At 40.5% G+C, this 14,547-nt stretch overlaps 1 protein-coding gene across 1 annotated transcript in view; it reads left to right on the forward strand.

The window, feature by feature from the left end:
• LOC134798990 (adipokinetic hormone/corazonin-related peptide receptor variant I-like) overlaps nucleotides 1-14,547 on the forward strand; it is a 70,094-nt gene that overhangs the window by 38,914 nt on the left and 16,633 nt on the right. Inside the window, exons 6-7 of the mRNA XM_063771415.1 lie at nucleotides 9,967-10,114; nucleotides 11,090-11,277. Of these exons, the coding sequence (XP_063627485.1) occupies nucleotides 9,967-10,114; nucleotides 11,090-11,277 (336 nt within the window). The remainder of the gene's footprint in view (nucleotides 1-9,966; nucleotides 10,115-11,089; nucleotides 11,278-14,547) is intronic.

Genomic DNA, 14,547 nt, shown 5'->3' on the forward strand with positions numbered 1-14,547 from the left:
TTAGTTTAGTCGACCTAACATAGATTGAAATTGAATTAATCTGAATATTAATCGAATAAATTATCGATTAAATCTCGATTGAAAGTTGACAGGGGGCCATTTTTGTACGTAAAAATAATATAAATGTCTTGCATGCAGATGGTAGCAAAACACTTTGTCATAAAAGTCGAGATGGGTGTCGATATATAGGTTTTAGGGAGTGCCGATTTCGAAAATAATGACCATTTTGGAATCCGAAATGGCGGCCATGCACTGTGTCATAAAAGTCGTCATGGATGTCGTTTTATACGTTTTAGGGGGCCCCAATTTTGAAAATGATGACCATTTTGGAATCCAAAATGGCGGCCATGCACTATGCCATAAAAGTCGTCATGGGTGTCGTTTTATAGGTTTTAGGGGGCGCAGATTTCGAAAATGATAACCATTTTGGATTCCAAGATGGCGGCCATGCACTATGTCATAAAAGTCGTCATGGATGTCGTTTTATAGGTTTTAGGGGGCCCCGATTTAGAAAATGATGACCATTTTGAAATCCAAAATGGCGGCCATGCACTATGTCATAAAAGTCGTCATGGGTGTCGTTTTATAGGTTTTGGGAGGCGCAGATTTAGAAAATGATAACCATTTTGGATTCCAAAATGGCGGCCATGCACTATGTCATAAAAGTCGTCATGGGTGTCGTTTTATAGGTTTTAGGGGGCGCAGATTTCGAAAATGATGACCATTTTGGATTCCAAGATGGCGGCCATGCACTATGTCATAAAAGTCGTCATGTATGTCGTTTTATAGGTTTTAGGGGGCCCCGCTTTCGAAAATGATGACCATTTTGGAATCCAAAATGGCGGCCATGCACTATGTCATAAAAGTCGTCATGGGTGTCGTTTTATAGGTTTTGGGGGGTGCAGATTTCGAAAATGATAACATTTTCAATTTAAAAATGGCGGCAATGCACTATGTCATAAAAGTCGTCATGGATATCGTTTTATAGGTTTTAGGGGGCGCAGATTTCGAAAATGATGACTATTTTGGATTCCAAGATGGCGGCCATGCACTATGTCATAAAAGTCGTCATGGATGTCGTTTTATAGGTTTTAGGGGGCGCAGATTTCGAAAATGATGACTATTTTGGATTCCACTTTTATGACAAAATACGTAGCCGCCATCTTGGATTATAAAATGATCATCGTTTTCGAATTCTGCACTCCCTAAAACCTATAAATCGACATCCGTGACGACGCAAGTTATCTTTATTTTCAGATCTAACAAATTGCTACAGAATACAAAGGACAAAAAAGAAGCGAGGAGGTAATGAAACAAGCAAAAATACAGATGATTCCTCGACGCAATTGGGTGATTCTTAAATTGTGTCCAGATTTTTTTTGTCATAAAAGTTTATATTTTTCACATATTACTCTCACAAGTTCCGTGACATTTCGACCTTGTAATTTTTTAAGTAAATGTTTTTGTTTATCTATGAGGATCTCACTAGAATAGTATAATCAAGGTATGTTTATATTTGATGAATGAAATAGTAACGCAAAAAAAATATATATTTGTGTCTTATATTCCTGCCGAAGACTTTTATTTTACCTTTTCCTTCTACACAAGTTTGGCCAAGTAATAAGAATTTAGGGCTCTCAATTTTATTTTGACTTCTACAACAGTAAAGCTACGAGGCCATGTTTTGGTATCGTTTTCGTATAAATTCGCAGTACCAAATTTAGTTAAGGTATCACATTGACACCATTCCGAAGTAAAAACATATAAACTTATTAAAATACTTTCTTTTAAACTCCTCTTCACGCTTAAACTGCTGAACAGTTTTAATTTAAATTTGGTACACATATATTTTGAGTCCCGAGACAGGATATAATAAGTTATCTCAAAAATCATCCTTTAAAGGTGTGAAATGAGGTGTAGGGGGGAATTCAGAATTGACTTCTTGAAGTTAATACTGTTTAAGTTTAGGTTTGAAGTCATGTTTTTTCATCATTTTTAACTAAATCAAAGATGTAGACCATCCCAAATTTCATATAAATCGGTTCAGCGGTTATTGATTTCCCGTACAAATTTCCACGCCACTTTTCACACCTTCAAAAGATGATTTTGGTTATAAGATCTATCCTATGTCCTGTTCCGGGACGCAAACTATTTCTATACCAAATTTCAACGAAATCGGTTCAGCGGTTAAGCGTCAAGAAGAGTTTCAAAAAAACCGGCCAAGTGCGAGTCGGACTCGCGTATTAAGGGTTCCGTACATTAAGTCCGACTCGCGCTTGACTGCACATTTCTAATAGGTTTTCCTGTCATCTATAGGTAAAGAACTATTTTGTGTATTCAGACGGACATACATACAGACGCACGAGTGATCCTATAAGGGTTCCGTTTTTTCCTTTTGAGGTACGGAACCCTAAAAAGATTTATTTTTATTTTGTGGAATGGTGTCAATGTGATATCTTAAATGGATTCAGCACCCCAGATTTATACGAAAACGATACCAAACACGGCCTAGCACCTTCACTGATATAGATATATCAAGATAAAATTGAGAGCCCTAAATAAACTTTCAAGAGCGGATATCTCAAAAACTATTCAACATATCGAAAAAATTGACGGAATAAACTTGTAACAAATTAAATTAACTTTCATTTTGTATAAGTGGCCATGTCGCTGAGATGCATAGTTTCCGAGATATAATCGAAAAACGGGAAAATGGGACCTTCAAAGCCCCCTCTCTCCCCCCCGCTCAAGGGCTACGGCCGGGGACTTTTGATATGTTCACCTCCTAACTTGTCAAACCGAGTTACGGAGTCAAAAATTGTGTTCCGAGCATTTCCCTCTACAACTTTTGGAGCATTCGTTGCCTGACCTAAGTAGCTTATTGAATTTCTTTAAAAACTTTTCTGTAAAAGGTTGACGGGTGTTGGGTGTTTATATGGTTTCTGTCGATTATTATCATTTGCATTGCCCATGATGACTTACTAGAATTACGAGCACACGAGACACTAATAGTAGTTTGACAAACCTTGGTTTTCAAGAGGTATTTTATATTGACATTTGCTGTCACAAATTTGCTGTCAGATTTAGTCGCAAACCGCACGCAAAGTGCACACAAATGTGTCGACACCTTGTTACGGAAAAGTGTAGACACGGCGACGACACTTTGTTTCGAAACAATTCTAGACACATTGTGTGGACTCTGTTACGACACATCTGACATTTAGTTACCACTTTGTGATTCTGCGACTGGAATGGTTATATGGGTCGCTACTAACACATAATACATACTAACAGCTCTACTACTCTAAATTCGTCATTGGACAGTCGCCATCAGATATATCGGAGCGGCCAAGGTGTTCACAAATATAAACACGCACTTAACGCTTTGACAAGAAAAGCGTGTGCAGATATTTGTGAGCACCTTAGCCGCCCCGATATATCTGCCGGCGACTGAACCTTATGTTCTTGCTATAAGGTTACAGTTGACAGTGTGAACGATACATTAAGCTTGCGTTATCTCTCGCGACAAAGCCTCCAGAAATCCACAAATTCTCTCAGAGTAACTTCGGTTAAAGTTATGCCTCGAGCTACGAGAGGCAAATGAACTTGCCAAAACGCCCTTCAAGCCTTCACTCTATTTTCAATTTCCATTAAAATCAGCCTTAGGTAGGTTCACTGAGAAAAAAAAACATTAAAACAAATTGAAATTGCATTAACGTTTAATGCTTTAAACAGTTTCATATGAGCCTATCGAACAATGTAGTAAATTTTACCGTTCGTACGTCGACTGTACGTACGTACATTTGTTGATATTGTAATCTAAAAAGTACAAATTGTATATAGCAGTTAATCTTAATGAAATCACTTTAATTTGTGCTCGATAGATCATATTTTTTTCAGTGTTCAGCCAGCAGAGTTTTTGAAAAATCTTAGCGCTCTTTTAGATCACATCAAAAATGATTATTTTCATAAAAAACTTATTTCTGTGCATTTATATATTGATTTAATGCCCGCTGTAAATAATCTAATTTATCTATTGGAAACAATTTTACCCTCAATCAAGATTACTGTTTATATTATAAATTACAAACACAAAACTTTATAAAATGAACTTGGAAACAGTATTATAATACTTTATTGTTTACAAAAGAAACGAAGAAAGGATTTCCGTTTCGCTATGCAAAGATTGGGATTTGCTTTAACTTGTATTTGTGAAGAGAATTATATTTCTATGATGACTGAGTAATATTAAAACTACGTTCCGTTTCAGGAAGGTATGTTGGGATATGGGGCAAATTGGAACCGTTTAAAAATATACTCAAATAGAGAAATGTTTCCTTTGGTCATCATTCTCTTGCCCTTGTCCCATTCACTTGGGGTCGGCGCAGCATGTCTTTCTCTTCCACACCTCTCTGTCGCCCGTCATTTCATCATTCACTTGCGTTCGTTTCATATCATCTCTCACACAGTCCATCCACCTTTTCCTCGGTTTTCCTTTCCTCGTACTTCCCTCCACATTCATTCGTAATACCTTTCTCGTCACATGACTTTCATCCCTCCGCATCACATGCCCGTACCACGCTAGGCGATTTGCCCTTACTTTTTCTGTTATGGGTGCAACTTTCAGGCTTCCTCTTATATACTCATTCCTTATCCTATCCATTCTCGTCACGCCACACATCCATCTTAACATTCGCATCTCCGCTACATGCAATCTCTTTTCATCCGTCACCTTTAGGGCCCAACACTCTGATCCATACATGACGACAGGTCTTATGACTGATTTATAAATTTTACCCTTCAACCGAAGAGGCATTCGGGCGTCGCAAATGGTTCCCGTGACCTGTCGCCATTTCATCCATCCTGTGCTAATCCGGTTTTTCACGTCACGGTCAATATCGCCATCGCACTGTACGAGCGAACCGAGGTACTTAAAGTCGGAGCAGACCGGCAATGTAACGCCGTCGAGTTCTATGGCAGCAAAACTGGAGAGACCGCCAAAATCGCAGAACATGTGTTCTGTTTTAGATCTGCTGATCTTCAGGCCAACATTCTCCAATTTTTGCCGCCATTTCTCAAGTCTGCTCTGCACCTCGAGTTCGTTTTCACCAACAAGCACAATGTCATCGGCAAACAGCATACACCAGGGTGCCTCCTCCTGTATGTCCGACGACAGAGCGTCCATAACAAGCAGGAAGAGGTAAGGGCTTAAAGCCGATCCCTGGTGCAAGCCTACCGTGACACTGAACTTGTCGGTGGTGCCAGCAGCTGACCGGACGCGTGTACAACATCGGTTGTACATTGACCGGATTAGCTCTACATACTTCCCAGGCACGCATTTCTCTTTCAGAGCCCACCACAAAACCTCTCGGGGTACTCGGTCGTATGCTTTTTCGAGGTCAACAAACACCATATGCAGGTTCTTTTTGGCATGTCTGTATTTTTCGCACAGATGGCGAAGTGCAAAAATGGCGTCTGTTGTACCTCTCCCCGGCATAAACCCGAACTGGTTTTGTGTTATATCACTCTCATCTCTCAGGCGTCTCTCTATCACTTTTTCCCATACTTTCATGCTATGTGACATGAGTTTTATTCCTCTATAGTTGTTGCATTCCTGTACATCCCCTTTGTTTTTAAAAATGGGCACCAGCAAACTGTCGCACCATTCGTCGGGAATGGTTTCTTCATGCAACAACTTATTGAAGAACAAAGTCAGCCACTTACATCCATCCTCACGCAGTAACTTCCATACCTCTCCTGGTATATCATCTGGTCCTACAGATTTCCCATTTTTCATACTTCTCACAGCCGTTCTTACTTCGTCCATACATATTTCTTTCACTGCACCCATATTTATCATCCTGTGCTGTAGTACCCTGTTCCATTCATTTTCCTCATTCATCAATCTTTCGAAGTAGACTTTCCAACGTTCTTTTATCGCTTCGTCTTTCGTAATCACCTTACCTGCATCATCTTTCACACATTTTATATGAGACATATCCCGGGAACTTCTTTCTCTCGCTTTGGCTAGGCGGTACAGCTGCTTTTCGCCTTTAGGACCATCTAAAGACTCGTACAAATGGTCCTGTGCTGCTGTTCTGGCTATAGCAACTGCACGCTTTGCTTTCTTCTTACATTCTATATATTCTGTCCTCTTTATTTCCTTCTCAATTTCCTGCCCAGTTTCAGCACTTTGCCATTCTTTAAATGCCTGCTTCTTTTTCTTTAATACTTCCTGCACCTCCTCATTCCACCACCACGTTTCCTTATCTATCACACCTTTCCCTTTCGACTCTCCCAATACATCTTTTGCTACTCTCCGTATACAATTTGCCATTTCGTTCCAACATTCGTTTGCATTCAATCCTTCCATTCCTTTCATTTCTATCATTTTATCTATTACACGTTCTTTAAATTTTATAGCACATTCATTCTTCTCTAGCATATGCCATCTTATCTTTGCAGGGGGCCGTTCGGTTCTCATACGAGACTGGACTTTAATGTTCACATCGATTACAAGCAGCCTGTGCTGTGAAGTAAGGTGTTCTCCTGGTATTATTTTTGTGTCTTTGATGCAGTTGATCTTATTTCGCTTCACAAGGAAATAATCAATCTGCGTGGTGTGATTGCCACTTTTGTAGGTTATCAGGTGATCATCCTTTTTTTGGAACCAGGTATTGGCGATTGCCATGTCCAAGGCAGTAGCTGCTTGTAGCAATGCTTCACCCTGCATATTACGTATTCCGAAACCGAAACCCCCATGCACTCTTTCATACCCCACATTCATTCTTCCAACATGTCCATTAAAATCCCCTCCCACATATATCTCCTCATTTGCTGGTATAGTCATAGTCACTGCGTCAAAATCCTCCCAAAACTTCTCTTTCGCTACATCGTCACATCCACTCTGGGGAGCATACACACTTATTAAATTGAGTGTGATGTTTTCTAACATCACTTTCATAGCGATGATTCTATCGCTCTTCCTGTCAACATTTGTGACATTCTGTTTCAAATGACGATCGAGTGCTATACCAACACCATTTCGTCTGCCGTCACTCCCACAGTAGTAAAACTTATATCCTTCTCCAATCTCTCTAGCCCTCGCACCCTTCCACTTTGTTTCCTGCAAAAAAGCTACATTTATCCTTCGTCTTTTCATTACATCTGCTAGTTCTCTCCCCTTCCCAGTCATCGTCCCTATATTCCAGCTAGCATACCTCAATCTCACATACTTAGGTTCCCGGGCTCGCTTCTTACGTCGCCCCCGCCCGGGCTGGTACGACAACCCTTGTCCATTTCCCACAGGAACCGGGTGCTGCCCCTGCGCGTCGCCTGCGGGGTACGCCCTAGCCCTGTCGCTCATCTCATTTGGTCCGATAATCATGCTGCTAAAAGGGTTTGGCATGAGTTTTTACAACCGGCCGCCTGCCTGACGTTAACCCTCCTTGGGAATCCCTAGTTGACTTAGGTGACTGTCATTTTACTCCTTAAGTCGCCTTTTACGACATCCATGGATAAGCACGGAGTGGGCTATTCTTAAGCCGGCAACCACACGGCCATTTTTATATTGCCTTCTATTCGTTTCCGACTTCTGTCCAATTGATTTTCCTTCTGTGGTGGGCGGATTGAAACAAAGAGTTGAAATTGAAAGCGAGAAGGTAGCAAAAGGGGGTGTCCACTGCAAACAGGGGAAATAACGCACAATCATTGACATATAGAGTCAGTCCGTGAAAAGTCTGCAGCGGATTTGGTAACCCACGCAGTGCACGTGTTATTTTAAACGTCAAACTTCTATGAAATTATGACGTATAAATGACACTTGCACTGCGTGGGCTATCAAATCCGCTGCAGACTTTTCTTGGCCCGACTCTATCTAAGGACGGGCCTTAGAGCGTTTTCACATTGTCCGATCCGATATCGGATGTCGGAAGTAAAATGTAAGATATATGTGGTTCTCTGTATTTATCTATGCATTTAATAAATCCATATTACTAAAAACGATAAATAACGCTAAAAAGGCGGACTTAATGCCAATGGCACTCTCCTGCAACTGTTTTTGTCATAAGGCGCCTTCCGACATCCGATATCGGATAAACTCCGCTTCCGATAAACTCAGCCATGTCGGAGTACCCCGTCAGCAGTCAGACCAATAATATTTGTTTGTGTGCATTGTGTAGGCATACTGCTTGTTGTAGTGTGCGTGACCACTAAAGACGGCGCCCGGGCGCGCCCCCGTGGCCTGACTACACGGATGTAGGATCCTACATCCGATATCGGATCGCACAATGTGATAACGCTCTTACGGGCAATAAGAATGGGGCCAGTAGAGCGTTGTCACGTACACGAATTCGAACCAATCGTGCAGTCTAACACAACTATAGTTATTTTCCTCTTTGTCGCTATGTTATATACTCGTAGGTATCTTCCATATTCACCGTAGGCCCTTCCATAGGATGCTTACATGCGTAAACAGTGCAAACCTTGGTACAGACTGAAGGGGTTTTATTAGATCTTTCTTTACGCCGTATAGATACTTTCTGCTACGAGTGACTGGGAAATATCTTTTCTCAAAAATGGACGGCAAAGTCGACTTTGCCGTTTAAAAAATAGGTTGCGAAGCGCGTAGTTTATGGTCAGTCAAAAATTAAAAAGTTAAAAATATTGCAGTCTCGATTTTGGGACTGCAATGTTGCATACAAATTCCATTATTTGTCGAGTTCCAAACTTTTTAAAAGTTGAAATGGCCATATCAAATGAAGGCACAGGCCCATTAAACAGCCAAACAGATGATTAGTACCGCGACTATTTAGCTGTCTCAAATAGGTTGGCGTATTTTCGGCAGAAAAATACACTTCTATTTTTTTATTAAAAAAATAAAAAGGCGGCAAAGCTAATTTTTTCAATTGTTTCTACTTTTTTCTGTGAAAATATATACGTAAGAAAGTTGCTTTTGTAAAATATTTCTATGATATTTATATTTCTTGCACCATTTTTGAGAAAAGCACTATATATGACTCGGCTGGAAGGCTACTTGCTGGCTTCGGATTCAATTAAACGGACTCCCAAGGTCGTCCGTTTAAAACGAATCCTCAGCCTGCAAGTAGCTACTTCCGAGCCTCGACAATAATGTACTATTGTTCCTCTCAATAAGTGACCGGCGACCGGAATTCGGATATATGTAAGTAATAAGTTAGAATCCTACCAGCAGTCTTCCGTTCCACGTAGTGGCAGGACACCTTTACCAATATTAACCAATTAGGATGCATTTAGGATTCCTTATCTTAGTTTGCAAATGCCGGACACTACTATGACAATGATGGCAATAAACTTACCTGGGAAAACTTTTTTTTCAACACCCACATTTTTAAGTGCCATGCTAGGTTATGACCAGTGATCGTTAATTTTCCAGAAATTTGGGTGCAGCATAGGTATATAGTAAAAATAAAGGATTTTCTTCAATTTTTTTCTAGGGAGAGGATTGTTTATGGTTAAGGTTAATATTACTGTTATTAACCCTAATTATCTATTCCACCTAGAGTAGGGCATACAAATGCTTTTAACCAACAATGCTGCACCAAAATTGCTGGAAAATTAACGATCACTGGTTATGACGTCCGTGTTATCGCCTGGGCTATAACCGCGAAAATCGAAGTTCGCAAATTGCGGGCATTTTTCTCTGTCACTCTTATTACGCCTTCATTGGAGTAAAAGAGAATGATCCCCGCAATTTGCGAATATCGGTTTTCGCGGTAGCCCCTCTGACCGCCTCCAAGACGTTTAAACGATTATCGCCTTAAAGGTCGACCGTTTACGCTCCCAATAGTACCTCCATAATCGACATTTCTGCTTGAATTTAAGTGTAATAAAAATATGAACTAATACATATTATTTACTACATGCATAAACAAGAACATTATTCAAATTCTATTGTTATTGTAAATATGTGTTGTTGGCACTTGGCAGACAGTCGTCGCGCCGGCGGGCCGGTGCGGTTGCGTCGCTCGGACCGGCGCGTGCTGCAGCGCGCGCGGCGCCGCACGCTGAGAATGACCGTCACCATCGTTAGCGTGTTCGCGCTGTGCTGGCTGCCCTACGCCACCATGTGCATGTGGTGGGTGACCGCCAGGGCTGGGGCCTTACCATGATGTCCTTATTGCGATTCTGTTTAGGACCTAAACTGAATTGCTATAGGACGGAGCTATACAAGTCGCATAACTCCGTCCCTTAGCAATTCAGTTTAGGTCCTTAACAGAATCGCAATAAGGACATCATGGTAAGGCCCCTGAGCTCTTTATTACTTGTGTTTTATAGCTAGGGTTTTGCCATTTTTTGTAGTTTTTTGCCGGTCACATATTGGGATTTCAATCTTCTGGGATCAGCGGTGTACGGTTAGAGCCGGCGTAGCCTTATTTGACGTTCATAAGCGCATTGTAATATGCCTAAAGCCTGACCAGAAATTTAACCTCCTAAGGCCCAGCCATACAAATGAAAAATCCAAAATGTGCCATTGAAATTAGAACCTATGGTATAGGAAATAGAGTTGATTTTGCGTTGTTGGAATATTGAACGAAAGAAAGCAAAAGCGACTCTGTTCCAATTAAATAGGATTTAAATTTCATCGAACTGAAGATGTACTATAGGTAGGACCTTGGGCCTTAGGAGGATATGATCACGCGCCATGTTGAACTTCCTGGAACTGTTTTTTTTTCATACTATACTGAACTGTCATTCTATCGTTAGGTACATGAGATTAACAGCGCCCTCTTGACAATGATCATATATTACAGGCTTTACCTGAAACATAAACTATTTTTATCCTTATCGATAAGATACAACCTGTACTATCCTTGCAGTACCACGTAGTACATATTTATGTAATTACTAATTACACAAACGGGTCTACCGTATAATTTTATTGTTCTTCCGTGAACACAGCTGGTGCAACTCAGCTGAATCGTCAGAATTTAAGGTAAAAACAATGAAATTATATCGTGGTAAACCCGATTGTGTAATTAAATATGTGTACAAAGCGCGAGATTTTAAAGTGTTATATGTACCACGTAGTACCCGATCTCGGTATCTCCAGGTGGATGGTAGACCGGGACTCCGCCCGCCAGATCCCCAGCCGCGTCCAAGGCCTGCTGTTCGCCATGGCTGTCTCCAACTCCTGCATGAACCCGCTGGTCTACGGCTCCTACCGGGTCAACTTCAGGAGTATGGCGCGAAGGTTCTGCAAGGGGTGCTGTATAGCTACCAGCGCTTCTGATACCATAGGTGAGGACAGGATTTATGGCGTTACCTATTCATAAACGCGTTACTGGCTTGAATTAGCTATGAATCGTTAGTCTTTATTTTGACTTATGTATTTGTAAGAAAGGGATAAAACATAATTTAACTAAATCAGGCATGTAAAGATTTATGAATAAGGGAGTTAGTTTAGACTTTAGTGGTTTAGAGCAAAGAGTCCATCTGCACATTTTGTCATTGAAAATGTCTTTTGGTTGACAGAAAGTGCATATTTCATTGACAGATTTTTGTGGCTTGGATTATTTATTGTCCCTAAACCGGTCGGGAAGCAGTGGCTCGCGAGCCGTATGCGGCTCTTTTGAGATACAATTGCGGCTCTTTAAGTCACCCATATATAGAATTAACCCTAGAGAGTTCTTACACCAATGAAAACGACAATCGCGGCTCTTTGAGCTTCCCAAAACTGGTGATTTCTACTGCAGTATGCTTTTCTTTTCAAAAATTTGCCGACCCCTGCCCTAAATGATACCCGCTACCCCAGGCTCATGACACCTACTTACTCATCATTTCAGCAGATCATTCATTAACATCTTTATATTAGATCACAGTAATGCCCCAATAACAGTTTTGAATGATTCACGTCTAGTTTCACACACCCACTCGCTATCTTCAGTTACCTGTAAACAAATTGCAATTAACTGCGTCGAAATATCGAGAGCTCGAAGACAATACGAGTACAAAAGCATCACAGTCCATATCCCGGTTGATATAAGGACAATACCCCAACTTTGGAAATTTTGGCCAGCCACCTTTAAAACAGCACGTTTTAAAGTCGGTTTATATAACAGACATTGAACGTGCCAGACACGTGCCGTATTCTTCTATACAGTGTCGATTAACGTATTCATATATTAAATTAAATTAAAAGACCGCGCGAGGCTTTTGGCGGTCGGAGCCCGGGAAGCCGGTTACTGGCTACATGCCCATCCTTCGCCCAATACTGGTACTTTCTTGGATCCGGCCTCCCTTAGACTGGCGACTGGTTTGCGACTCGGGGTTTCGGTGTGTACGCCACACATATGGTCTTGTGGCACGGACGTGGACCGACTGGGACACCACGGATTATCTTGTCAAAAAAGTGCAGGCCGTTTTTCGAGACATGCGTCGCTTAATGACATAGTCCGTCGGTCTCTTGCCACCATCAATGTGCCTGCTCTTCTTGAGCCGACTGGCATTATCAGAGATGATGGCAAGAGGCCCGATGGAGTGTCCTTAGTTCCTTGGAGCTTGGGACGGATGTTGGTGTGGGATGCTACCTGCGTAGACACACTGGCACCGTCCCACCTCCAACGGACTACTGTAAAAGCGGGCGGAGCGGCGGAAAGCGCCGAAATTCTAAAACGTAACAAATATAAGAGCCTCGGTAGAGAGTACCATTTTGTACCATTTGGTGTTGAAACTCTAGGTCCATGGGGTCCCAGCGCGCATAAGTTGTTCGCAGAAATCGCGAAGCGTCTGGTTGACGTAACTGGTGACCGAAGAGCTGGCGGCTACCTCGCACAACGTATCAGCATTGCGATACAGCGAGGAAATGCCGCCAGCATCCTTGGTACAATGCCTCAAGGGCCTATTTTAGATTTAAGCTAGTTATTAATTTCGTTTAGTAGTATATATATTGTATGTAAATAAATGTTTTAAATTTTAAATTAAAATTAAATTAAATTAAATTGACTAAGTCCCACGGTAAGCTCAAGAAAGCTTGTGTTGTGGGTACTCAGACAACGATATATATAATATATAGGTAAATACTTAAATACATATTAGAAAACAACCATGACTCAGGAACAAATATCTGTATCATCATACAAATAAATGCCCTTACCAGGATTCAGGATTATATATCGTTACACGGCCGCGCAGACAACTGTATAGAAAAAAAACCGGTCAAGTGCGAATCGGACTCGCGTTCCAAGGTCCCGGTAGGCCCTTGTTAACAAACCGCCTTAATGCATCAATGTCATATTTTATTGTCTGTGAAAACTATAGTCAAAAAACAGTTTAAGGCACAGTATGTATTAAGTTACTCTATGGTTTACTAGCTAGCCTAGTGCTGCACTCTGGCGGCAGAACATCGCAGTAACCTATTTACATTTATAGGTGTTTAATATTTATGTTGACCCAATGTTGACCTACATTGAAAAATAAAGCTCTCTGACATTCCTGACTGGTTCTTTCATAATAAATATTACCATTTTCATTCAGCCTCCAAATTAAATTACCTATATTAAAATTATTAAGTACATATATTTTCCTTACCTTTGGTTTGGTCATTTGATAGCTTCATTTTACACAAAAGATGCCAATATCAGTTTTCATTTTACACAATAAGAATTTCCTTTCAGATATCATTATTCAGTTTACGCTTACAAAAGAGAATTCATTTCATTACGTACACGTGTACTACATTTAGAATCAAAAGCTGGGGAAAGAGTACCAATGTAACTAGACCCCTAGATACTTAACGACTATGCTCGTTTGGAGATGCATTTATATTGGTTATACAAGCTCGTGAATCGCTCCAATCCTATTAAGGGGCTGTCAACAACCAATTTCCTTAAAATTGATGTTACTTAAGCAGTTTTTTTTAAGAAAAACAAATGTTTTTGTAAACCAAAAAGCCGGCCAAGTGCGAGTCGGACTCGCGTTTCAAGGGTTCCGTAAATTAAATCCGACTCACGCTGTTCCTATCATCTATAGGTAAAAAACTATTTTGTGTATTTTTTTCAAAATTTTAGACCCCGTGGTTTCGGAGATAAATGGGGCGGGGAATGGTAATTTTTGACTATTTTCTTAAATAACTTTTAACCTATGTATTTTAAAATTATAAAAATATATATATATATGAAGTCAAGATGAGCTCTTTCATTTGATATACCGGGTGTGGCCTGTAACATGAGCAAATAATTAAAACGTAGATTGTACTCCTCAAACGGTGACACTTTTGTTTAACAACTTTTAAAAATTATGAAGTATTTAGACTCCCTATTTTTCATACAAAATAAATATTGTCTTCAATGGACGCCATCGCCACGCTATATCATTGTGATTGACGTTGCTTGTCACGCCTTAAACATAACAAAATACGCAATACATTGCGTCTTAGAATAAACTTTAAAGTGTATTAAAAATCAAACCACAAGTTATTTTTAAAAGTCGCTGAACAAATGTTGGTCAGTATGAGGAGTACAGCCTACAGTTAAATTTTTTGCTCATGTTACAGGCCACACCCGGTATAAC

The sequence above is a fragment of the Cydia splendana genome, chromosome 17 (assembly GCF_910591565.1).
Source record: "Cydia splendana chromosome 17, ilCydSple1.2, whole genome shotgun sequence".
NCBI classification, from domain to species: Eukaryota; Metazoa; Arthropoda; class Insecta; order Lepidoptera; family Tortricidae; genus Cydia; species Cydia splendana.